Consider the following 26,796-nt stretch of genomic DNA (forward strand, 5'->3'; position numbering starts at 1 on the left):
GGTTGAGGAATTATATCAAGCAGTCAGGGGAGAGGTTTATCACTGAACTATTCCAGCCTTGTTCTTTCTGCTAGGATTGCCAGCAAAGAACCAGACAAGTCACTTAATGAACTCCACTTCAGGCTAGCAGGCAGCAGTGCTTTCTGTTTGTGCCGGAGGACACACTGGTCCAAGTCAGTAGATCAGCTAGCAACTTCCCTCCACCCCCAAAAAACAGTTTTCTCTTGTTGAAGGTGCTGTGAAAATTCATCCTATGAAGGGAGCGAGTGCAGCTTGGTTTCACGTGTCATTTGCTGAAGATCCTGCCAAACGCTCAGCAAATACGAACCTAATTTTCAGTGAGCCTGGGCAAAGTTTGCTTTGCAGATCAAAACCATGTGACGGGCTGATGGGCATAAGGTTGTACTTTTGGCACATCCCTGCAAATGCAACTGCCTGCACACTTTGGGGTTTAGATAAAGTGATGAGGTGATTCCTAATGCCATCCGCACCAGCTAACTTATCCATTTAATTGCTGTTAATGGGGAAACAAGGTATTGCATAATTTAGTTTTAATGGATGCCCTTGTTCTAAGGCTACTTATTCTGGCTGCCAACACTGGTCCTGACAAGCCTTAATATATCTCTCTATAAATTAATATCCCTGAGGTCTTCCAGCTCCTCCCCAAATAAAGCTCTGAGCAGTGCTAACTATTCCCTTAATAGCCCTTCTGCAATGCCACAAGAGCTTTCCATTTGGGAAACTGGATTTCAGCTGCCAAGCTGACACGATGTCTCTGGAAGCTGAGTCATATATAGGACCATGTAGGAGCTATCACACATTGAAGATCTCCATACAATGGCCAGAGTGGGGGAAGCATTTTGTTCTTGCTGAGTGATAAGTTGTTCTGGTTTATCTTGGTTTTGGCACCCAGGCCAGGAGAGTCTATTTCAGGGCTCTGAACTCCTATCAAACTGGCAGCTCAAGCTACTTAAAATACTTTTGGTTGGCAGCTGTTGGCTCAAAATTCTCTGCGATAGGATAACCTCCTCTCTTGATGCTGCCTGCCCCTTTGAGGATAAGCAGCAGCTGGCTGACAAAGTCATTGCCAAGAGCCAAAGTTAAAAGTGAGGAAAGATTGCAGCACCTTAGTTGTGTGTCTGTGTTTGAGGGGAAGGAGTTAGTGAATTCACACTCCTGAATGCACACACAGTTGCACACAAATCCATAACTAGCCATGGGTACGTACTGAGTATATTTTGCACACATGCAAAAAATCACTTATCTAATCTGCCCTCTGGTGCAAATACCTTTTTATTGACGAGGGTTGCTGGTACCTGCAAATGGCGCTCAGAACTCAAAACAATATGTTTCTTTTGCGTCTAAAACATGGGTCTTTTTTTTATTTTAAGCATGGCAGAGCTTACCTGAGGACTGATGCCTTGTAAGGGCATAGCAATAGACTGCAGCAAATTTCCTTTTTCTTAACAATCTCCATAATCCAAAACTGGGTTACATCTCACATACACCAGTTGTACTCAATGATCTCAAGCGAGCTTTGAAGAAATCCCATGCCCTGTGGTACGCTGAAATAAAGAGCCTTTTTAAAATAAATTACAGAGTATGACAAGAAAAGATAGAATGTAATAATGCTTTCTTGGAGGAGATCATTAAAGTATGAAACATTGAAGAGCACATAGTTGGTTCTGTCTGCTATAATGTACTATATATAATTCTTCTACAACAGTGGATGGAGATTGGTGCTTGGAAATGGGGTTCTGGGGCATTATATTTGGCACTGACACTGATTTTGTGCTTCTCATTCTTCTTCTGGCTATATCCATAACTCATGCTGATTATGGGCCAGTTAGGAGTAAATGTGCACATTATTGCTCTCCATCTGTGAGCACAACTTGAGCCTATATTTTTACACGTGTAATTCAATTGCAAGCCTGGATCTGAGTACCATATCTGCCAAACCCCTGCTGGAGCATAGGTTGGACATATAACTGCTCAGGTTCACACCCACCCTTAGTTTAATGAGTACAAAACTATGGAGACAGTTTGCACTTGCAGACACACACTTGGCTGAGAGTTTGCCCCACAACCTGTGTCCGAGGTGCCTGACTATGAGATGGAGATGCCAACACTTCTCTGCCTTAGGTTGCCTTGGGAAAGGCTAAATTACTGATTGTCACTGATATCTGCCCCAATATCTAGTTATAGTATGCAATGCATTACTTTAGTGCACAACCATCCTAACTTAGGCTGGGACCCATGATGCTAGATATAGGAGACGGTTCCTCACTTCCCGTGTATGGTTCCTTCTTGTTAGGTCATAACCCCAAGGTAACGTGGTAGGTTAATGGCAGAGATTAGAATAGAACTGGAATCTCATAATTCTCCGTCCTATTCCCTGTCCATTGGACCATGCAGCCTGACTTCCATCTTAAATGAACCTGCCTTGACTCTTAACTGTGCCGTTAACAAGAAGGTGAAAGAAAGGGATTTTTTTGTTTTTGTTTTTTTCTGAGTAAGCCTCCCTTTAACCAAAAATCCTCTTGTGATTTCTGGTAATTCCCTCTATCCTAAGGAACTTTGAGACACATAGTTTCTGTTTGCGATGCAAGCTTCTGTAATGGCAAAATTCTCTTCTTGTGCAATGGAGCAGTTACACAATTTGCCCGCAGTAGGCAAAATGCAGCTTTGCTTCCAAAGTTAATTTTAGCTTTCCAACAGCAACGCGATTAAAGAAAAAAAAGAGCAGTCAAGATTTCAACACTCCAGGCTGCTGTGAACAGTCCCCAAGTGCAGACGTGTCCAGTCCTCCTGGCAGGCATGGCTCATGGCAGAACTAGCCAAAGCAACAACTCAGCTAGGATTGCAACAGGCAGACCCTTTTACATAGTAAGCGAGATGCTGAGACAGGTGGGATTTAAATGGCTCCAGATTGCTCAGATACCATGGGATGGACGGGGAAGACTTTGTCTGGAAATGGAAACAGAGCTGAGCTAAGGAGACAGCTCCCAGCATGATTCCTTTGCTGCATTTGAACGGTTTTAACCTGACACAGACATCCTTTACTTTGGCTTTAGTGGCAGCTGTGTTTTAAAAAGCCAATGAGGCTTTATTGCCAGCACCTGGCAACATTTCTTAGAGGCTAGATTACACTTATGCCTAGGGCTGTGTGAATGGCCTTATATGGGTGGAGTGAATAATTCCTTATGAATAATAAATAAGGCATCTGATGACTTTGCAGACAATGCATGTAGTGGAGAGAAGGCTATCACATCAGAAGTGTTCTCAAGTTTAATCTTTGTTGCAAACTGTTCTCTAAATAATTTATGTGGATAATTACTCATCTGTGGCTTCTTGGAGAGCAATTCATTAGGAGCAATCAGCATCTGAAAAATGCATTGGCTTGATTGGGCCAAGCAGTCACGTTCTAGGTCCCTGCTAGGATGAGTATAACTTGTAGAAAATGGGAACTCTCAGGTTTAGGCACCGTACCATGGCTTTCTGTGATTATCTACAACAGACATTTAAAATTAGCTGCTGCTGGGAGTCTTCCTGCCAGCAAACTCCTGTGCTCAGATGCTTATAGAAGGTAAATGCGAAGGACTCAAATCCACTCCAAAATGGGAAGGAATATGCATGGGCCTGGCTTCCCCCACAGCTCACCTCGCTCAGGATTTGGTCAATCTGAAATCAAGCCACAGGCTATGTTTAGAGGTGACACAAGCTGTTGCAGCTCCATTAAGGCTGAGCAACTTGTCTTTAGCTGACTTCCACCAGCTAATGGCAGGTCTGAATGTGACCACAGGTTGGTTTTGAAGATGAGTCATAAATCCACACCAAATTCACCCAGGTTTGCTTCCTAGTTTTGCAGATGTATGTGTTACATGTGTGTGCTTCTTGACAACCCCAGGCAATGCAGGGCTGGTTTTCTTTTGGGTTCTAGGCTCAGCTGAAGGAGAAGAAGCTGTGAGCCTGTGGGGCACATAAAGGGAAGGACAGTCTTGTCATTTTATGTGGCAAAGCTGACAAGGGGAGGATAAACTTGATGTAGCTCAGACAATTGCCTGAGGATCCTTGTTGCTAAGTCTAGGCAGCTGATCTTCTCTGAAGCTCCAGCGGAAAGCTGATCCCCTGTCACATGGGTCCCAGACAGGCACGGTGTTGCTAGCCCTATCTCAGACCGTGCAGGGACATTACCTGGCCCTTATAATGGGGGGAATCTCATGTTGTCTATTCTGTATGAGAGCTATGCCTGCCACCTATTACACCCCACCCAACCCCACTTTCTCTCCTATTGATCCCTGCTTCCTCTTGAGTCGACTATATTGAGTCCCCTTGCTGTCAGCCATGCCATTTGGCCCCTGCTATTATGGGCATCCATGTCAGATCATCCTTAGAATAATCGACAATGAGGGTGGGAAGGGACCTCAGGAGGTCACATCTAGTTCAACCCCCTTTCTCAAAGCAGGACCAGCCTCAGCTACGTCATCCCAGCCAAGGCTTTGTCTAGCTGTGTCTTAAAACCTCCAAGGATGGAGAGTCCACCGCCTCTGGGTAGCCTCTTGGTGAAAAAGTTTTTCCTACCCTCCTAGTGAAAAAGTTTTTCCTAATATCTAATCTCAACTTCCCTTGCTGCAACTTGAGGCCATTGCTCCTTGCTCTGTCATCTGCCACCACTGAGAACAGCCCAGCTCCATCCACTTTGGAGCCGCACTTCACGGAGTTAAAGTGGCTATTAAATCCACCCCACCCCACCCCGCCCCACTCAGTCTCCTTTTTTTCCAGACTATATTACAATCCAGTCCTTATTTATTCAGGGCCATTTTATACTCATTTGTTCTTGCGCCTTCACTGTCATGTCACTTAAATAGCTCTTGTCCCTCCCTCATGGATACCCCTTCTGTGCTGGTTGTGCCCAGTGATTTGAGTTAGCTTTTGTAAGACAGGTTCTTCCTGCTTCTCATCACCCTCGTGGCCCAGCCCTGTTGCTATTCCAGTATCTTTTTGGGAAGGGGGCCCAGACTCGTTCATCATATTCCAAGTGAGGTCTCGTGGGCAGAAGGCATCGAAGCTACCCTGCTGGAAACACCTTCCCTGATCCACCCTAGGATCATATTTGTTTCGTTCATGGCTGCATCACCTTGGTGGTTTGTCATTTAGTCTGTGATTAACTCTTGCGCTCTGGCCGTCCTCTTTCTTTCTCTTTCCTGTCCAGCCAGTGAGCCCTCAGCTTCTAGTCGAAGTTCCAAATATTTGTCCTTAAGCGCTTGATCTTGCACTTTATACTGTTTAATTGCACCCCATTTCTCTTACTTCAGCCCCGCCAGGACAGCCAGCTCTTTCTTTATGGCCCTCCAAGCCTCCCCTGGACTAAAAAGTGCCTCCTTGCTGTGTGCCGTCAGCAAATTACATTAGTAAATCCCTGCTTTTTATGCCAAGGACACTAGTAAAACTATTAAATGATTTCAGTTTCAAGACCAATATTTGAGGAACATCACAAGTCATCTATCTCCAGCCCTTTCTTGTCTCTGCTTTAGTCAATGTTTTTAATCCATCTCACAATTCCTCTACTAATCCTCCCCTTCTCCGATTTTACTGATAATTTCCTATTTGGTACTTATCAAAAGCTTTATTGAAGACTGGACAGATTAGATCTAGTGAATTTTGTTTCCTGGTAAAAGCAGTTTTCTCATCACAAAAAGATACCAGGTTAGTTAGGTATGATCTGTCATGATAAACATGTGTTTTGTTTTATACCGTTTTCCATTTACTTTCATGTATATATTATTCTAGCCATCAAAATGGGGTTCTAAAATCTCCCATGATCTTCAGACTAAACACTATACTTGCCAGGGTCATTGGCCCTCAATTGATCAAGGTGTTTCTGGCATGTCAGTCCCCATTCTTGGAGCCTCTGCCATCACCTGTTAACGTCTATCTGACCCGCGGCATCCCCCTCTGCAAAGTATTTCTGCCCAGGCCAGTTGCATTTCCCGTCCACCCTGAAACCTCGTGACCCATTTCTCAACCCTGTCACCCCTGTCCATCGTGATTCAAACTTTTGCCATCCCATGGCCCATTAGTCTGCTTTCGGCTGGGTGGATTTCCATATATGCAGTTCCTAGCCCACAGGAGTTCCGCGCACAGACAGCAAAAGGCGTATCAAAAGTAACTGAGTTAAGCATTGCCCGGCCAGTCACAACCCACAGATTGCTTTGCCCCCTGGGGTCCCTGTTATTTCCAGCCTTTGGAAAGCAGCCAGACATGGGCTCTCCATGCAAAGCCTGCACGATCTGGCTGTAGTTCCCCTGCATCTCACTTTGCTCCTTGAATTACTCACTCCACTCCAGGGATGAACCTTGTGTCGCTTGGCTTTTCACCCAGTCACCTTTTACCCACTAAGCTGTTTGCTTTCTGCTCTGCTCTGCTCTGCTCAGAGAGGAGCCGGCCGAGGGCCAGGCTAGGTTTTAACATTTTTAGAGGGTAGATAAAGGCCTTTCTGTTCACCCAAGCAAACAGCTTCACTGACTTATATGGAAAAGACAAAGGGACAGTGAGTTGTAGTATAGAGTGGGTGGATTTTTTGTTCAATAGAAAAATAAGGTTTTCTATCTTTTGGTTAAAATATATGGAGTTTTAGAAAGCAAACCCAAAGCCATATTTCTATTTTCCAGCATTGTAAAATGAATGCTTTTCCATTTTGTGGGGGCAGGAAGCTGGTTTCTGGTGAGTTTGAGTTACATGAATGATTGCTAACATCCTGGCATCAGGACCCCTGTCCCTGCCATGCAGATGCTCAGGCTAAGATCTGAGGTTGCATTTGCTGTGCCCACGGGCACAAATTTTTGTTTTGACAGAGCTGAGATAAACGGCTGCTTTTTCAGCGCAGGGAAGCTGCAGACCTGGCCTGGTGCTGCTGCAAAGCCAGCTTAGCTGGCCAAAACAGATCACTTCTGCCTAATGGGCACTTCTCCAGGGGCATGGGTGGTATAGCAGCTCTGAGGGGCATATGCTCAACCCCAGAGGTAGCTAGACCATGGTGAGGCTTGGTACAGGAGGAACCATCTGCGCAAAAAGCATCGTTGAGATCATGGGGGTGCACAGCCCACCTTTCCACTTACCAGTTCTAAAAACAAGCTGGGATGTTGCCAGGTGCAGTTTTGTAGGCTACTGGGACTGGAAGCTTTCCAGCACAGATACTGGTATATGCAGCTACAGTGTCCTGGGCCATGGGGCTCCATCCCTGACTGGGGCCTCGAAGCACCACCAGGATGCCAGCAAACAACAGGAGTTGTAGATGGAGTCCTTGACTCTCTCCTAGCCTCATGGGATCAATGGCTTTGTTTCTAGATGGACCGCCTGGATAGGTTCCCATAGCGCACGTCTAGATCCGTTATTTTGTTAACCACCTCCAAAAGGCTCGAGAATGACCGAGGCCATTGGCCCTCTGCACAGCTCTTCTGAAATCCAACTCAAGATGAGCACCCAATTAGCAGGCCACTCCAGGTTAGATGCTGGATGCTTCTGAAAATTTGGGCCTGTATTGTCTGCATAGCCCCATGGTTCTTCAAGTACTTGGCAAGGTGCTTTCTGTCATGTGGCTTTTGACCTCAGTCCCATGGACTAGCTTGGGGTGACTTGTATTTAGGTCTGAGCAGTATAGGGGTCGTCCAGCATTGCCCGTAAGACCAGCCCTAGCTGGAGGGCATAAGTGATAGCACATCCAAAACAAAAATGCTTTTACTGAGTTATGTTCTGCAAGCCCCCAATACATCAGTACATCTGAAGTCAACACAACACTTAACTCATCTCTTCCTGATCATGAGATCACAGGAATAGGCTACAAAGTGCTACGGTATCTTGGCATCTTCAGAATTGAGGTTCACTTCACCTGAAGGCCCTACTCATTGTCGGGTCTAATGTTTGCCTCCCTTTTTTTTTTCAGTGGCAGATGAAGTGCTGCAGATGTGACTCCCGGGTGCCTCACACGTACAACAGTCACCGGGTGGATAACGTGCTTTCTTCCAGAGGACATTTGCGCTGGTGGCAGTCTCAGAATAGTAAGCACCAGATTGCCCTTTGGGAATGGCAGTATCCCTCCCAGAAACTGCAGCCGGTGTCACAGGCCCCTTTTGGGTGGGATGTGCTGGGGCAGTGTTTGGTATTCCTTGCTCCCGGAGCCTGCCATCAAGCCGCTAGGTAATCCTGCCATAGTCTTTATTACAGACACCTTTAAAACCTTCACGCTAGAAGACCTGGCCTCTGCTGTGCTACATTCTCAGCTATCTGTGAAGTGCTTTTTGTTTTGTCAGCATTTTCCAATGAAAACCCTATTTTCTGACCATCTCAGAAGTTTAACAAATAATTTTACCAATTGTTTTTTCCAGTTTTGGCTAAAAGCTTACTCTGAAAACCAAAAATGGCTTTTGACTTTTAACTGAAAAATGGAAAAGTTTCTAAGAAAAGAGACATTTCCTTGACCTTATTCAAACATCCAGAGAAATTCCCAAACTTTCCATTAGGGAGACAGGAAAGCTTTGAAGGAAAGGTTTCAAGTCCTACTTTCGCATGTGTGTTTGTTATACTGATCTCATCACTCACTTGATCATCGTGGCATCATACTTAGGAAGAGGTTGGCAAAAGAGTGACAAAAGCGAACTACTCACAGTTACACCTCAGTAGTTACATCACATAAAGCCAGATAAGCTAATCCAGAAAAAGGCATTCCTATTTGGGATTAACACAGATGTTGTATTGGTATGGTCACAGTAGTCATTTTTTCCATGTAGACAAGCTATAGGTAATGGGAGGAAAAGATCGGCCAAGTCCCAAAGCCTGAGTTGCCCTAGGAGTTAGAATCATAGGAATCACAGAAAATGAGGGTTGAAGGGACCTCAGGAGGTCACATCTAGTCTAACCTCAAAGCAGGACCAGCCCCAACTACATCATCCCAGCCGAGGCTTTGTCTAGCCAAGTCTTAAAAACCTCCAAGGATGGAAAGTCCACAGCCTCTCTGATGGAGTCGAGATGCTCCAGGTTAGCATAGTATATAGTAAAGCCGGGAGACCTGTGCTCATGGCCACAGCTGGCATGAGCTTGTATAGTGCTATTGCAATGGCGGATGGATGGGCAGTGGAGGATCAGTTGCCTTGAGGACGATCAGACTGGACAGCGGAGGATCGGTCCGGTTTGGCTGTGCTCCTAGGTGTGAGCCTTCCCAAGGGGCTGGGTGAGCGCCAGAGCTGCAGGCAGGATTCACCCCTGACAAGAGCAAATGGGAGAGGTTCAGGCTATGTGAGCTTTCAGGAGGAGAATCCCTCCTTTAGAGCTGGCTGGGTATTTTCTAGTGAAAAAGAGAAGATACAGATGTGTCTTCAGATACCTGCCTGGCCATGTGTGTGGAGGGGGCTCCCAGCACCCATGGCTCTGGTGCCCTGCCACATCAAACACCTCTGGCAAGGAGATCCAAGGGCTTCCAGGCCTCTTGTTCTGTGGGTAGGGTAGACATTCTCTCAGAACTGGGTTTGGGGCTTCAGCGACTAATGATGACGGAAAAGACCAGGGAAGTGTGTAGTTTCAGCAGTTGCAGACAAGGAGGGAAATGAACAGCTTGTCTCTGGGTGAAGGTTTTGTTGTTCCAAACTCCATGACCTGCCACTCTGAAAACTGCTTCTCTGTGTCTCCCCTCAGACGTGAACCAGGTCTCGTTGCAGCTGGATCTCGACAGAAAATTCCAGCTAAGCAGCATCCTGCTGGACTTCAGGGTACTCACAGAGCTTACACATCACTTACAAGGCTACCAGCTGCGGGGGAATGCGAATCCACAGCCCCTCGCAGGCTCCAGCTGAGACCAGCTGGCAAACACATGCCTTCCCCCAGAGACAGAGGAAGCAATTGCATCCTGCTCCTCTGCGGTCATGCTTTATTATGGCTTTGAAAAGAGCATTTGAAAACTGTGTGTGAAAGGAGCCACTGCAGGATACAAGTGCATCTCCTCTGTCTCCTTCCCCTCGATTTGTGCAGCCAGTTCCTTGATTAGCCCTGGCTGTATTCTAGGGTTTTTTTGGAGAGACCAGAGAACTTTGGGTGAGAGGTGAGATCCCACCCAGCCTTCTGCCCAATGGGCAATCTCAGTGATCTGCAGGCTCCTGGGTTAGCTAGCAAGCCAGGGAGGCTATGAGCACAAGCAGCAGGCTGGAGCCTGCCCCCAAGCTCAGACTCCTGGCCTTGGGGAGCTGATTCCTGGCTGGGCAGGGTCCTGCAAGGGGTCTGTTCGGGGAGGCATAAGGAGGCTTTGCTGGGAGGGAAGAGTTGAGGCATGGAAGGGTGGGCATTCACGGGGTGGGGAAAGGAATGGGTTCCTCCTGCTGTCTGTGCTTCCCAAGTGGGTGACAGCATCTTTCCCCCACCCTCTGCTCTCCCCATCCAGTCCCCTCTGCCTGCCGGGATGCTGATCGAGCGTTCCACGGACTTCGGCAAAACCTGGAGGATCTACCAGTACCTGGCCTCTGACTGCGCAGCCTCCTTTCCCCGCATCCCACGAGGCTCCCCGGAGCGCTGGCACGATTTGCGCTGTCAGGAACTGCGGACCCAGCACAGGCATCCTCAGCATGGTGGGAAGGTACGCTTCATGGGGTACCCACTGCTTCCAGCCTGCCCAGCCCAGGGCAACATCAGCCCCCAGCCAGTGCTCACAGCCCCATAAAACAGAGCAGACAGCAGCCACCCTCAACCGCACATGGAGCAGTGTCCCTTGAGGACCAGAGCTCCCAGCATGTGCTGTTTCATTGTGGCCAAGCAGAAGGTCTCTGGGGAGCCCTGAATGCCAGGAGTTGTTGAGTCTCTGGATTACACCTCTCTCTTCCACACAAGGATGGAGCCGGCTATTCTGTAGGAACCCGTGGTTGCTTATGGCGCATGGGTTAGAGTTTGAGCACTTGACACATGTATAGATCACAAGGGGCTGCTGCAGTCCTTGGGCCTCCTGAGTGCAATGGACCATAGCATTTCCATCCAGGAATGGCTGCTGTGGAGGGACTTGCTATGAATGAACGGCAAGTTTGCAGGGGCAGCTTTTATGCTCGGAGTTCTGTATAGTTCTGTGGGAAGAAACCAAGGGGCTCTTCTGCTCCCCGCAGGGAGCTAATAAAACATTTTGCTCAATATAGAGATGCAGGGCATGAGGCCAAGTAGTTTTCTGATTCTGTGGACAAGAGACAGACTCTGAGTCTTGTGGCCCCTTCCAGTCCCACCTTTACCTTCCAAATGCCAGAATAGACACCTCTTCTGCCCTGCAGTGTTCTCTCTCTCACTTCCTCTCTCATAACTTTCCCTCTCTCTGTCTCTGTCCCTGGACTATGAGTCCAGATGACATCCTACAGACACTGTGCAGAGCAAGTGGTGTTGGGAGTGAGATCAGCTTGGGAATCCGGCATTGTCTCTGGCGAGATTTGTGCTCCTGTACACAGAAAGGCCTGTGGGCAGGCTGGCTATTTGGCTGGTGTTCCTCCTAGTTCCTCAGCAGCAATGACTTGACCTTTTGTCACAGTGCTTGGGGACTACTGCTTTCCAGCAGAGGCAGCTCCAGAGCAGCTGTTTCTCTGTCAAGGTGGGAAGAAAGGAGAGTGGCTTTTCCGTCCTCATCCTTTTAAGCCGCTTAACGTATTTGCTTCTGCGTTCTTCCAGGTGGAGTTCAACCCCATAGCCCTTGGTTCCAGCATCACCACGTCCCACAGCCAGAGCATCAATCGTACGTACCTTTTCTCATTGATACCTAGGGGGCACAGAAATGGTGGGTTCCCCCAGACTCATCTGCTTTTGGTAGCTGCTGGAGAAGGAGATTGTAGAGCACAAGTCTAATTGAGTCCTAGGCCTCTGAGATGTCTCATCTTTTGCCGAGCTGTGCATGACAAAAAAAGGCTTGTTTCAGAAGCACATTTTTGTGCTAGTTGTAGACACTGTGCTGGCATCAATAAAGGCCCTTGTCTCTCCACAGAGGGAGTACCAGCCAGGCACCAGTTTGGCCCTTGCTGTTTCCCTCAGAGAGATGCTGCAGACCTTACAGGGGGAGAGAGATGCAGCTAGGACAATAGCTGTCTTTGCTGCTGGTTCCCCCGTGGACCTTTGTACTGATGGGGCTGGCTAATGGCAACGGTGATGCTGGTTCTCTCCAAACCATATGCTTCCTCGGTCCTGCTGGCCTGTGTCTCCATCTCTGCCATCCCCCATGTCTGCTCTCATCCCAAACAGATCTGGGAGAATTCACCAGCCTGCGAATCAACTTCACCGAGTTGCCTCGCCTCCCACATAATGGGTACCGTGCCTCCAGCTCCTTCTACGCGGTGACCGAAATGAAGGTTCAAGGAAGCTGCTTCTGCCACGGACACGCTGACCGCTGTGCTCCCTCCAGCACTCCCTCTGGAGACACCAGCACCGTGGTGAGGGTTAGAGCACAGGGTGAAGCAGGGAAATGTCCTCCACGTGATTTCTGAGTCCTTGTAGTAGCACTGGTCTCTGTCCCATTCCCTAGATTGGTCCTACAGGCCTGGTGGGATTACCTTGGCATCATGACACCCCTTAAGAGGGTGGGAGTGCTTCATCCCAGGCTAGCGAAGGGGATGCACTTCTCCATTCTGCGGGGACTAGATAGGAGGTGGCAGGGTTTGATACAGGATCCAGGGAGCAAAAACCCTGCTATTTATTCAGGCCCTGCAGGGTTTGAAGAATAAACCCACTTTGCCAGATGTTTTACTGCACAGAGAGGAGGGGGGTTAACTTGTGCATTGCCCCAGTGCCTACTGGCAGCATGTCCCAGCAGTGAAGGGCTGGGACCACGGCCGCTCTCACTGCTGGGCCTTGGGGACCCTTCATTTGGTACAAATTGAAGACGCCCAAATGCTTCCAGCTGGCTCTGTGTCAAGCAGGATTTACTAACAGTGTCCTGCCTCTTAGGAAACTTGTTCATGTGGAGGTGATGGGGAATGAGAGGGATAAACCCCCGACCTTGCAAAGCTGCAGCGTGTAGGGTGTGACAGTTGTCTCTCTCCTAGGCTCACGGACACTGCATGTGTCAACACAACACCGCCGGCCCACACTGCAATCTCTGTGCAGCTTTCTACAACGACCAGCCCTGGAGACCTGCGGAGGATCGCAGCCCCAATGAATGCCGGAGTACGTCTGTCCTTCTGCCTGCCTGTTCTTTTCTGCTGCCCCCTCCCTTTGCTGTCCCTAGACTTAGACAAGCTAAGATTATAGTCATTGAAGCATTTGCCGCACAATGGCTCTGCCTCACTTGAATGCTGGAAAAAATGAGAGGTCCTGGCTGATAGACCTGACTCAGTATCAATGTGTCTGTCTTCCACCTTGTCTCAGCTTGGACCAGCAGGCTGCTGATGGTTCACGGAGACAATCCCTTAGAATCATTTCAAGCAGTCACTGCTGATCGGCGGTGGGTGTGGGGAGGTCTGGGTCCTTCTAGCCAGACAGCTTTGGAGATCAGGATAGTGCTGGACCTTCATATGCATTAGCCCAGGAGAGCACTGCAGCACCACTCCCAGAAATGCCTGTTATTATTTTATAGGAGGGACCACTATGAAAGGAGTGGGGCCCTCAGCACACGGGAGCAGACGTAGTCCGTACCTGGGGCTAAGCAGCAGCATCCCTCAAGGGCAGGTGGGGAGGATGCCGGCTCCAGAAGGCTGCTGCGTTTCCAACCCTGTGGGAGGCCGCAGCCCCATCTAGTGACAAGAGAAAAGAGTGCCAGGAGCTGCTGGCTTCTGCAAACTCCAGCCCTTCAACGGGGACTCTCTCCCTCTCTCTAGAGTGCGACTGCAACGGTCACTCGGAGACGTGCCACTTTGATCCAGCTGTGTACCAAGCCAGCGGCGGGGTGAGCGGGGGGGTGTGTGATAACTGCCAGCACCACACGGAGGGCAGGAACTGCGAGCGCTGCAAAACCAACTTTTTTCGCAACCGCCGGCAAGACCTGGCCCACCCGGAAGCCTGTCTACGTAAGTGGCCCCTAGCAGGGGCCTGGCTTCCCTCCACCAGTTGCCCCTTAAGCTGTGGCTTCCCCATAGCTCCTTGGCTGCTGTCACTGATGGGAGGGGTGTGTGCTTTCAGCTTGCGAGTGCGACCCGGACGGCACCGTGCCCGGCTCCATCTGCGACGCTCTGACAGGGCGCTGTGTCTGCAAGGAGAACGTGCAGGGGGAACGCTGTCACCTCTGCAAGCCCGGCTTCACCCAGCTCACCAACTCCAACCCCCAGGGATGCAGGAGTGAGTCTGCCTGAGCCACACACGAAGTCCTGAGCTCAGGACGGGGGTGCTGGATGAGAGATGCAGGGCAGCTGCTAGACAATCTAACCATATGCTCTAGGCCCAAAGTCTATGAAGCTATGGAAACAGATGCAAGCTGGCTTTGGGAGAGGGTTTACAAGGGAGATGAGTTAGTGCATATAAGATCCAAGTCACCCATAGTTTTCTCTTGGAGCCTTCTTGCTGCCCGGTTGCAGGAACAAGCCAACCTGTTTACTTGGCTTCTTGGAGAGCTTTGAATGGGATCTGGTTCCAAACCAGCCCAGATTTGGGCACTGCTAAGCACCACCCTATGGGGTGACTGCTTGAGGAGCTGGTCACAAAACGAGTCCCCTTCTTGAGCACGAGAAGCTGTTTCCAGTCTGGCAGCCAGCAGAAGTCACCGGGGTTGCATGGGAAGGCTTGTTCCGAGGAGCATCACCAGCTTGGGTGCTGGAAAGGTGTTTGGAGTCTCCGGTGGGCTTTTGTGTGCATTGGGCTCCGGTACTCATCCATTGCTGGCCCTCGCCTTGGGCTCTGCAACGTGCCTCAGAGGCTGCTAAAATACAGGCTCATTCAGTGGTTTGGCTGGAGCTGTTTTACAGCAGGTGGCAGTGTGGACTTGGATTTCATCGCTGTCCTAGCCAGCAAGCTCAGGCACCGACTCCCCGATGGAATCGCTTCCATGCATCTGCTGTGCCACAGACAGGGAGAACTGGGACCCGAGAGTCAGAGTCCGGGTGCAGTATCTGATGGTGCACAACTGCGTTAAACCAGATACATAGCACCTGCATCCCCAGGGGCAAAGAGGTGCAGGTGGGGAGGGGAGGGGAAGGGAAGTAGTATAGAAGCTGCCTTTACCCCTTTCCAGAGAGTGCAAGATACTGGCTGGGGGTGGGCAGTGCTGCAGACACAGCTGCCCTGTGCTGCTCTCCTGTAGTCAAAACTTCCCTCCCTACCTCTGCATGCCAGGCACAGGAATCTGTGCCCTGTGGGAAGCCAGGCTGACTCCTGGCCCCAGAGCTCTGCCTAAACCAGCCCCTTTGCATTGCAGAATGCACCTGCAACCTCCTGGGGACACGACAGGACCAGCCCGGGGCAGTGCTGCAGAAACAGCTGCCCTGTGCTGCTCTCCTGTAGTCAAAACTTCCCTCCCTACCTCTGCATGCCAGGCACAGGAATCTGTGCCCTGTGGGAAGCCAGGCTGACTCCTGGCCCCAGAGCTCTGCCTAAACCAGCCCCTTTGCATTGCAGAATGCACCTGCAACCTCCTGGGGACACGACAGGACCAGCCCTGCGATGACGAGACCGGGAGGTGCTTCTGCCTGCCCAACGTGGTGGGAGCCAGCTGCGACCAGTGCTCTGCCAACCACTGGAAGATTGCCAGCGGTCAGGGCTGCCAGCCATGCGGCTGCGACCCTCACAACTCCCTCAGCCCCCAGTGCAACCAGGTACTGGCCCAAGGCTTTGTCCTGGGGAGCTCTCTAGGAAGCAGGCGCAGCAGCTCTGCAGGTCAGCGTCCTTTATGTTGCACTGCTGCGGAGCTCCAGCCACCCTTTCAGGAGCTGTCAAGGGTTGGGGCTAGACTGCGCCTGCTGTGTTAGGGACCCAGGCTATGGCACAGAGTGACTCGATGGTGTGCCATGGCTGGGCTCTAGCCTGGACCTTGTAAGACCTGGGTTCAAGTTCCTGCCTTCCACAAACCTGTTGCATGTCCTTGGGCAGTTCACTCAGCCACTCTGTGACTCGGTTTGCTTATCTGTAAAATGGGGCCAACTCAGGGGTGTACAAGGTAAATATGTTAGGCCTTGAGGTGCTTGGATAGTACCACAGAAAGGTGGAAAAGGGTAGCTGCAGGATATGTGTGGGCAGGGGCCATTATGAGTATTTAACAGACTTGGTCAAAATGTGGACATAGTTTTTGTGGGGAAAAATCAGAAAAAATAATGTATTTCAGACCCTCTTTTGCAATGTCCCCTCCCTCCCCATTTTTCCAGCCTGTCCTAATGATCAATGGATGGAGCCATTTGCACTTTGCTGGGCTTGGGCTGGTCTTTGTTGAGAAGGGAAAAGGGATGGTTGGTTGATGTGGTAAAACAGTTGAGGAAGTCACAAGCCGCCAGAGCCCAAGCCCCTGCTGTGCAGCATGGTGACACAGTGCCATTGTCACCAAGTAATCACAGCCCAGAGGCCTTTGTCCTGCCTGCTGTTCTGTCCAACCACCTTTCCCTGCTAGAAAAGGACAGCGTGCTTCCTAAAGCATCTCACTGTTGTTTGTAGCCTGCCATCTCTGGCCTAGAGCATTGTGTGGATCTGGAAGGGAGGAGAAACCAGTAACTACAGAGACAAGACCAAGCTGTCTTGTAGGTTTGCTCTTGAGGAGGGCAGTCCAAATAGATCTTAACGCATAACAGAAGGGGGACTACTTATCCTTGTTAGTCAGTGAGAACACAGCAACTCATCCCAGGTGGCTGGAAAATGCAGATGAAAGACTAGGAAAAGTGATGCTTCTAAAAGGAATCAGAACTTGTGGTAGAGGTGATATCATCTTTTACTAGACCAACTAGAGATTGGCTTCAGCTCTGGCAGCGATTTGCGACCTCAGCCCAGGTCTTAACTTTTGCGGTTGGTTCCTCTTCTGCTGTGCAACACCTCAAGCTTCAGATCCTGAGAATGAGGGTGCTTAACACGGGACCTGAAGCTCTTTAGTGCTTGTATTGCAGTGGTGAGGAGTCCCCTTGTGCTAGCTACTCTGCAGACACCAAGTAAGACCCAGCCCCTGCCCAGGGCAGTGCACAGGACAAACAGACAAAGCTGACAAAGGACAGGAGGAAAAGAAAAGGCTCGTGGTTCCCACTCAGCACCCGATGCACCAAGGCATAGATGCAGAAGATGACTTACCCAAGGTCACAGAGAACAAGTGGCACTAAATCCCTGTGTCAACTCCCCCCCACTGTTTTAGTGACTGTTGGGACAAATACGAACCCTGAGATGGATCAAAGTGGGGGTCATCAGTCAGAGCAATGAGGGACTTTGTGACCCCCACCATTGAAAGGCAGTAAATGCTCCTCCATTTCTCCCTGCATAATTCACATGGGAGTATTTCAGTGTCCCTGCATTTGCATTGTTAATCGTAGCAATGGCAGAAAAATCAACCCCTGTGCTACGGTTCTTCTTCCAGCCAAAGGGCAAGAAACCAACTCTTTGCTCATACATCAGAGCACAGGGCAGGCTACAGGGAGGGGACTTTCAGCATATCATTGCCAAGGCTGGCCAAGCTGCTGCTTCTAGACAAACAGAGGCACATGCCTATTGATGTAAGTGTCTTATCTTCAGGCCCCCAACTGTGTGCTCAAATAGCAGGAGCCAGAAGGGCTCCAGCACCTCCATGAATCAGGCCACTTACTGGGAGCCAGAGATGCCTACCAAGGAGAAGTGGGTTGTAATTACCAGAGAAAACCCTAGGCTAAATATCCAGCTGTTACCAAGGGTGAGAGTAGAGATCCACATGATCCCTTTTAGCTCTGCTTTCTTGTGATCTTAGTAGTGGGAACTTGACAAGAGGGTGCTGTTTCCAAAGTGACTTGGATTCAAGAGATCTAGCAAGGGATCCCACTCCCACCTCCAAGACCCTTGTCAAAGCCTTTCCATCACTGATGTGCTTGTCTGGGTGCAGTTCACAGGGCAGTGCCGATGCAAGGAAGGCTTTGCGGGATTGACATGCTCATCTACACAGGAACAGAAGTGTCTGGATGGCTTCTATGGAGACAGTGAGGCAGGATGCAGAGGTACGAGGCAGCAGAGTTTTGTCACGGGGGATTTCAGCCCCAATTAAAGGTGCTTGCATCTGACAACAGCTCCTGGCCCTGGTCTTGGTACTAGCCTCTTCCACAAGCTCTCTCTACTGTTGGGGCACGAGAAACTGCCCTTCTGCAGCAGCCTCCCTGCATCTCCCCTCCCTCCCACAGATATTTGCTGGGTCCTTGGCAGCCACCCTGGGTGCAAGATGGTCCGTGCAGGGGGTAGGGAGTTGAGGGGGACTGCCTTTCCTTTGTCATGGGTTCACCATGCCTTCCTCTATCCACCCGACAGCGTGTGACTGCAATTTCGAGGGCACAGAGGAGATGGGGTGTGACAAGGCCAGTGGCAGCTGTCTCTGCCGCCCTGGCTTTACTGGGCCCCGCTGTGACCAATGCCAGCGGGGTTACTGCAGCACCTCTGCCCACTGCGAGGCATGCCACCCCTGTTTCCAGGCCTATGACAGTGACATCCGCCGGCTCAGCCTGCGCTGTGCCAGCCTAAGGAACTCCAGCTCTTGGCTGGAGCAAGGGCCGGCATCCGGCAGCTTCAGCACCCGCCTCCAGGAAGCTGAAGGCAACGTCCAGCAACTCCAAGGGATGCTTGGCAGATCCCTAGTGACAGACCAGAGCCTGGCTCAGATATCCAGCACGCTCACTGCAATCAGGTAAGAGCCTACCACTCATCTGGAAAGCACCCAGGCTCTGTCTGGGCCCTTCACACTTGAACCAGTTTCCCCAGCTGGTGGCAGTAGTAGGCTTTTATCCTATGTTGGTTGGCTCTTAAGAGAATGAGCATGAAAGGGAATATGAAGGGGAGTCTGGAGAGTCTCCTGTACATACTCCTCCCACCAACACCCTTGGCCTCAAGACTGGCCCTGGCCTCAGGACACCTGGGTCTAATCTGGTCTCTGCTGCACACCCTTGAGAAGTGCCTGGGTCTCCATTTCCTTTCCGGCCCTTGGCCAGTTTTGTCTCTAAACCAGCCAGTCTGAGCATGCCCTGCCCTTTGCTGTGCGTTTGCACAGTGCCCAACCTAAGGGCCCTGATCTCAGCTGGCTCCTCTAGGTACAACACGGGTCAAGAAATACCACTCAGCATGGTTTCTACTTTCTGGATTGCAGGCAGCAGGTCCAAGCCACCAAGCCTGAGTTGGGCTTTAGCGAGGAGACCAGCCGCCTCTTCAACAGTCTGGATGTCCTGAACCGAAGCCTGGTTCTCATCAACACCCAGTACCAGAGTAAGAAGACGGAGTTCGAAGTCAGCCGCAGCACAGACCTTTCAGGTACCTGCTCCTGGCTCTCTGCCATTTGTACCACAGCCACCACGGTGTATTTGATTTAGCTTTACCATCCATAATAATGCTGGCTCTTGGCCACTTTCCTGCAGTTGGATGAATGAAGAGCATCCCTAAGTCCCCAGCCAGTTTTGGAATAGTAAATGGTTATGCGGATAAGAGACACTCACTGCTCAACCTCTATGCTTGCAGCAGCACTTCTGCTTTGTCTGATGCTAGAATTTATCTCAAAGGCTCTGGACTTGGAAGGTTTATCCCGGGGCAGCACTATCCCACCAGGCCTGCTGTTCTGTCTTCCAGGAAGTGCAAATGTGTTGTAGAAGTGCCTCTGCTCCTCCCAAGACTCAGTGTGAGCTTAACTAAAGCGGGGGGTGCCCACGTGAGAATTTGTCACTGAGACCGGCAGGGAGCTGAAATGATGAAAGTTTTGCACAGATGGGAAAGGGGCGGGGTACGGGCGAGAGCCAAGTGCTGTCAGAAGCCCTCAAGAAGAGCTAATTAAGCATTATGGGGATGAGGGTGGCGGTGCTGAATTGCCATGACCCCTCTGCGGTAGCCGATTCCCAGAGATGTCTCATTTTCTTCTCCTGCCGTACTTTTCCCAGTCCACTCCTGGCTTCTCAGTGCTGAGCTGAAGAGCAGGAGAGTGACCTCTGAGGCTTACAGGGGCTGCCACGTGCTTGTGCTAAGTCGCTGGATGTCTCTCAGTTGTCTCTCTAGTTGTCTGAGCAGGGTTTACAGCACAGTCCTTGCTGTCTCCTTGTGCTCTGCAGCAGCATTGAGAGTGTGTGTGTGTGCATGTGTGTGTGGCCTGCTGCTGGATGCTGGAAAGCCCGGTTTGTTTGCCAGTCTTCCTTACCAAACCAGCTGTGTAGTTGGGAGAGACGTTATGCAAGCGTTTGGGCACAATGTGCCTTTCCTCAGGTCTGAGGCTCAGTTGCAGCAATTACAATGGAGTCCCCCCCTCCCCTCATCCCTTCAGCAGACCTGTTGGGCTAAGTTTCCGGGGTGGGAAGATCCAGATCATTCAGCGCCAAGCCCAGAAAAGCTTGAGGGGTTGGGGGAGTGGAGGATACTGAGTGGGATGTGATTTCAGGTACAAAGCCAACTCCGAACAGAGCTCAGCAGGAAGCAAATGAGTTCTTTTCTAACAAAGAAATGAAAGTTCGTTCAAGTGTGTTCACTCCCCCGTGGGTGCTACTCCTCTGCTTTCGCTTGTTGGAGCAGATCCTTAGTCGTGCTTTAGTCACTTTAAACAACTCTGATCCATCGTGCAGGCTTTTTTCTCAGGTGGGGGGTTCCTGCACTAACAGAGCGCAGTCACTGAATGGTGCAGAGCCCCTGCAACAGCACCAGCAACATTTCTGCCCTCCCTTCTCTCGTTTCCCAATGTTGGGATAGGGCAGTTTATATGCCATCCTGAGCTATGAAGCCAGGCCACTGGGGGCCTCAATAGCTTGGGTGTAACTGAGAACAGCTCTGGTCCCTATCTGTCCACCCACTCTGGAGTCCACCTGCTCTGGTGCATGCCCTGAGCACATCTGGGAAGCAGCCAGGCCAGGATCGGGGCCTGGGACTCTTTTTTTTTTTTCTTTTTCATCCAAACCCATTAGCTCAAGCGCGGAGGTGAGCTTTTGCAGGCAGCTCTGCAGCTCCCCGGGAGGGAATGTATACAAGGTATTTATTTGAAAAAGGGCTTTTAATCTGTGCTTTGGTGACTAATCACTCGTGCAGCTTCCCCCTCCCCCTCCGCAGGCTGAAGTCAGTGGTTGAGCTCACAGTGCTGCATTTCTGAGTCATGAAGCCATTCACGTTCTGTTTGGTTTCATTCCTGCAGGAGCCTTCAGGACCATCAGTACCGCATACCAGACATCCGTGAATGCCAGCAGCCGCATAACGGGCACCTCTGGCTTGCTGGCTCAGGCCAGGGAAGGCCAGAGAATGACAGAGCAGCTTGAAAGAGGCATTGCAGAGCACACCTTGAAGCTGAAGAAACTCCGGGATGATATGGCCTTCTCCCCCAACCTCACACCTACCCTCAATAAGGTGACAATGACATGGGCCTTGATATGAAGTGCCCAGGGGGAGAGACATGCGATCAAGCAGCCTCATGTGGCCTCTGCCCTCCCCAGCACAAGGTGCTGTGCCCACTTCATGCACCATAGCCAGGTGTGTCCCGTGGCTCCTGGGTGGTTGCTGCTTGAGGCCATCACTGGAGCATAATCTGAGTGCTGCTTGCTCACGGCACAGCAGCTCACAGTGCAATGGGACGCAGCAAGGGAGGTGTCATTCTGGTGCAGGGACTGTCCAAGTGCTTTGGTACCTGCCATTACCCAGGTGTTGCCTGGTTTCTGGTCTGGTCAAGGCCTGTCTTTCTTTCTCCTCCCTGCACTGCCTTGCTATTGCCATGGAGACCCCTTTCATGGAGAATATCCTCTGCCTTCAGTGTCTTCTGATGAACCGTTGCTGTGGAGACCACCGACCACTCATCTTATTGCTTTTCACAGCACTGGAGCAGTCCTGAGTGCTAGCACTGCCTGTGGCAGGGAAGCGGGGATTGCCAGTCCCGGCCAGCTCTGCATCTGCATGCACTCCTGCTCTGGGTGCCCGGATTGGCAGGACATCAGTGGCACTGTTAGACACTGACGTGCCATCCACGGCCAATGCTGCGGATAAAGGAGCAGCCTAAGTTTCTCCACCTGGTACCCCCTGTGTCAGCCAGTCCTGTAGGGTACGCACACTGATGGGCGTCTTGCACAGCTTATTTCAGGCCTGGGGACTGAAACCTACTGAAGTATGTGGGTTATCTCGGAGACTGCTTTGGGCTGTGCAGAGCTTCCTCTGTTTCCCAGCAGTCTGAACAGACAAGGGACAGGAATCACTAGAGCCTTTGGGCTGAAAGCTGACAGGCTATACATACCCGCTTCCCAAAGCAAGAGCTGACTGTGCTCCATACTGTGCCCACATCCACCCCTGCAGCACATACAGCTGTGCAGACACCCCCGTATGCTCCATGTGATATACGCACATGGAGTACAGCGTGTTTGCTCCATACAGACACGCCTTATGCCCTCCATCACACTCCACAAAGTCTTTTAGCATACATCTTCTCTGACATGCTATAGCGCACTCCTCTGTGGCATGTACTGGGAGGGGGTGGGGGCTGAACCAGAGCTCATGAGCCTCAGGCAGCTTCCAGGCAGTAAAAAGCAGGTCCTGAAGCAAGAGGAGTCATGCACAGATCACTGACTCTGGGGCATGCTGGGCAGGGTCAGGGTTGTGGCCTGTGGCTAGAAGGGTTCAGAAGTTTGGCTCACCCGGCTCTATACCTTTGCGGTTCTTCACTGACATCCCTACTGAAGGCTACAGCAGTAGCTGAGCAAGACCTGTGCATGCCGGTGTGCTCTTCAGTCAGCGTTAGGAATTGCATCTCTCTGACGGTGCTGCAGCCTTTGCACCATTATATCCAAATAGCACCAAGGAGAGTGGTCTCCTTACCACCTTGTCCTTTCTCTCTGCATTTAGATGTGCAGCACGGTCCGAGTGGAGCCCTGCACACCTGGGGAGTGCGAGGGAGAGCTTTGCCCACGGGGCAATGGGACTGCATGCAGAGAAGGTCTTACCTGCAGAGGGATCTTCTCCCTGTCCAGCGGCGCCGTTGGAACAGCCGAGAGAGCCACCAGAGAGCTCCGCAGCTTAAACGTTCATCTGCAGGAGACCACTCAGCTGGTAGGTACAGAGCACTCAGAGCCATGGGCTCCTGGGCTGGTTCCCTAGGACATAAGGCCATGGCAAGAAGGAGCTGCCCTTGGGTTCAATATACTGTACTACAGAAGGTCCCTTCATGAAACAGATATGAGGATAAGCAGGTAGGGCTGTGGGGAGGGTAAAGTGACAAGTTTAGGATGCCCCGTGCCTGCTAGAAACTGACTTCCATGGGGATGTTGCTGTTGGCAGATCAGGGCAGCAGAGACGGCTGCAAACCAGATCCAGAGCAACACACGGCGCTTAGGGGACCAGATGAGCGTGACCAGGACCCAGATAGAAGGAGATGTCCGACGCATCCAGCAATTCATTAAGCAAGTGCGCAGCTTTCTGTCAGGTAAACCCAGCAGCCTGTGTGCACGAGGGCAGGGCTCTGAGGGGCTCCTTACTGGTGTATGCACATCTGCTTGTGCATGGCAAGCCCTCACGGTGGTACAAAGGCAGGGATCCTGGCATGCAGATCAGAGAACCCCTCTTCTCACTGAATGAGCATAATTGGTACCTGATTTACCTGGACAAGTGTTTGCCTGTCTTCATAAATGTACAGGCAATCTCTCTTGGTCTTTACATCTCATGCAGTGTCCTGGCAAAGGATTTGCATGATTTATTTAGCCCCTGGGATCACCCTAATTTGTTCACCTAGATGCAACATTTTCTGATGAGCAGGGAAATAGAACCACAGGATTTCCACACTGCTGTGCATGTTGCAGAGAAAACTGCCTGGCTATTTTCTTTGGCTGTATTCATGCCTCCCAGTTTTGCTTTAAAGTCAGGATTCATATGAAGCCCCAGACTAAGTCATACTGACTTTTTTCACTTACTTTTTTGCAATGGCTCAGTAGATACACAAGCACTGGAAACGGTGTTTAGTGGAATCTTGGTCACTGGGAATTTTTACATGCAGGTGAGAGTAATTTATCTGGGATGCTTCAGACTGGAGTGATCTTGCTTGACCTCTTAAGGTCCCTTCCTGCCCTAGTTTTATATCATTATCTTGCCTCAGATTTGCAAGAAAACAGTTCCAGAAGCTCTCAAAAGTTTGTCAGTATTGCATGCATTGTTTCACTAAAGCCCGAGTGTGAACAAGATCTAAACAGTATAGGGCTTTTCTATGAGCAGTTTCTCCTGCTTCTAATAATACCTTGCAGTTCCCAATACTATCTTTGTATCTGTTCACACTGAATTGTCTAGGGGTTCAATGTATTTAATATGCATTGTCTAACACTATTGAACTGATACGACCTCTTCTAAAGGGAACGATACTTTTGCTTTGCCCGAGCGTGTACCATTGGGGTGTAACTGTGACTAATGTCTGGTGAACTCATACAGCGGAACCAAGTTCACAAGGAAAATTGCAAAGGAATCGGAGTGGAGTGGTATTTGACAGCAGCTAGATGTGTGTGGGAGCCTTCAATCAGCTCTTACGGAAATGCACTCGAGGAATGAAATTGCAGCCTGACCATGACCTGAGCAGCCAACTCAGGTTTTGATTGTGCCATTCCCACAGACCTAAATTAATCTCTGGTGTAGGTTCAGCAACTTCCAAGGGCCTTCTACCAGAGATGAACTTGGCCCATTCACTTTCCGGCCTGTAAATGCCATCTGTGAAGTCACTTTAACGGGCTGCAGCAAAGGTAGAAATTGCTCAACTGTGGCCTTCTGTGCTGCAGAGCCCAGTAATGAAAGATGTGGCTGTGCTTCCGGTGGCCATTCAGGGATTTAACAAAATCAGCTGAATACAGCATTGGTGAAAGGTACTGGAGTGATGGCTCCAAGGGACTGAGCTGTAGCCTGGGCCCTGGCAGTGAGAGATTTCCAAGCAAGCTGCCTTGGCCCATCCTGGCCCCTGGGAGTTACAGCAGAGGATATTCTTCATGACTTCTGTGCGCAAGTTACCTTCAAGGGTTATCAATGACTGTCCATTAAGATGGGAACTTCTCCTCACCATTCAGACCCTGGGAAGTTTTTTTCCCAATGGTACCTGTTGACCAGAAACATGCTCAAACAAATCTTTTCTGGAACAGACAATTAATTGAGCTAAAGAATGTATGTGTACCCTACAAGCTAGTGGTTTGCCTTATTGTTCACAAATTTTAATAACCCATCAGCCTTATGAGCATTAGCTGAACAAGAAAATCAGGTAATTTATACTGCCTGGTGTTACTGATGAATGAAGATCTAACTGAGCACGAGCCAGTTCTCAAACCGATGTCCTTGGGTGTTTGCACATCTCTTCTCCCTGTCATTTGTTGTCTTTAGCAGCAATGTAGGAAAGCACTTGTCCTGGACTTCGTTGCAGTGTTCTCTGTAAATTTAAGCCTTTTCTTGTTTTACACCTGGCAGCAGGGGCAAATTTTCACCACTGAGGCAAAAAAATGAATACTGAACACCTGAGTTTTGTCTGCCCTTTATGGCAATTAACAGCAGAAATGGGTAAGAGGATCAGCTCATTCCCAAAGTCAGTGTTCATGGAAGATGCTCAGAGTCCATTGGAGTTTTTTACAACATCAGAAATTCTAAGTAGAGGAAACCAATCTAGAGGAACAGACATGAAGGATGACAAGAACTGGTGTTCTTGGGACACCCTAGCCCCTGGCATAACCTTCATGTAAAATGAGAACACAGATGCCATCCAGGAAGAGAGGAGGGAAACCTGGAGAAGGTTATGGAGAACCATAGAGAAAGAAGCCTGATCCATCCATCATCATGATGCTGTAAAGCCTGAAAAGAGCAGCAAAGTCTGTAATGCATGGCAGATGCTGGAGAGCTTGCTGCACACCTGCAATTGAGGGATTCAGAATAAAAGAGAGAGAAAGAAAGAATGGGACAAATTTAGACTTGTTGTTAGCCTGAAGAATCACTAATGATGCACAGCATCTAAGGTGGTCCAATGATCGCAGCAGCCTTGGGACTGACTTGGCTTGACTTCTTAGCGTGTACAGCTCAACTTGCTAACTTGTGCAGAGTACAGTCCAGCCTGTTGTCTCTCTAAAAGCAAGACCTACTAGGCTCACGGGCCAGAGCAGCTGAACCCATCTGGACACATTGCTAAATACCCCGCTCCTTGGTAGGACCCACCAACGTGGATGTCCTGAGGGACGCAGCACTGCTCCTGTCTATCCATCAGTCAGTGGATGTGTGGTGGAGCAGTAGCAGCAGGGAGTGTTCCCAGTGCCATCTCAGCACAGGTGCAAGTGGGTTGAGTCTGACCGTGCTAGTGCTTAAGTTTGCTCTAGGGACTGGCCAGTTCTTGGTAGAGGAGAAAGCAGCATGGCCCAGAGGAAGCCAACCCTGGTGTCTCCACTTCCCGGCTATGTGGCCTTCTCCCTCACTCTCCTGGCCCCAAATGATATGCTTTGCCCTTCCTCTACTCCGGCCCCCGTTCCTGACTCTGTGTTTTTTTGCAAATTCTCTAGACCCAGACACGAACCCCGCGACCATCCAAGAGGTCAGCGACTACGTGCTCTCGCTGCGTCTCCCAGTTGACACTGCTGCCATCCTGAGGAAGATGGCTGAAATCCGCAGCCTGGCTGCCAAGCTGCAATGCCCGGAGAGCATCCTTGCTCAAACAGCTGAGAACATTGCTAGGGCTAAGAGGCTTCATCAGGAGGCTGAATAAGCCAGGTGAGTTGGGCTTTGTGACTG

General features: G+C 50.2%; 1 protein-coding gene across 1 annotated transcript in view; it reads left to right on the forward strand.

Moving 5' to 3' along the window:
- The window catches only part of LAMB3 (laminin subunit beta 3), a 75,039-nt gene that overhangs the window by 46,737 nt on the left and 1,506 nt on the right, over positions 1 to 26,796 (forward strand). The window contains exons 4-19 of the mRNA XM_025212955.1: positions 7,943 to 8,057; positions 9,688 to 9,761; positions 10,427 to 10,618; positions 11,683 to 11,746; positions 12,247 to 12,434; positions 13,047 to 13,167; positions 13,818 to 14,006; positions 14,119 to 14,274; positions 15,547 to 15,743; positions 17,969 to 18,080; positions 18,385 to 18,757; positions 19,214 to 19,374; positions 21,224 to 21,432; positions 22,912 to 23,115; positions 23,344 to 23,488; positions 26,568 to 26,775. Coding sequence (XP_025068740.1) covers positions 7,943 to 8,057; positions 9,688 to 9,761; positions 10,427 to 10,618; positions 11,683 to 11,746; positions 12,247 to 12,434; positions 13,047 to 13,167; positions 13,818 to 14,006; positions 14,119 to 14,274; positions 15,547 to 15,743; positions 17,969 to 18,080; positions 18,385 to 18,757; positions 19,214 to 19,374; positions 21,224 to 21,432; positions 22,912 to 23,115; positions 23,344 to 23,488; positions 26,568 to 26,770 — 2,703 coding nt within the window. The 3' untranslated portion in view covers positions 26,771 to 26,775. The remainder of the gene's footprint in view (positions 1 to 7,942; positions 8,058 to 9,687; positions 9,762 to 10,426; positions 10,619 to 11,682; positions 11,747 to 12,246; positions 12,435 to 13,046; positions 13,168 to 13,817; positions 14,007 to 14,118; positions 14,275 to 15,546; positions 15,744 to 17,968; positions 18,081 to 18,384; positions 18,758 to 19,213; positions 19,375 to 21,223; positions 21,433 to 22,911; positions 23,116 to 23,343; positions 23,489 to 26,567; positions 26,776 to 26,796) is intronic.

This window comes from Alligator sinensis, unplaced genomic scaffold (genome assembly GCF_000455745.1).
Source record: "Alligator sinensis unplaced genomic scaffold, ASM45574v1 scaffold1499_1, whole genome shotgun sequence".
NCBI classification, from domain to species: domain Eukaryota; kingdom Metazoa; phylum Chordata; order Crocodylia; family Alligatoridae; genus Alligator; species Alligator sinensis.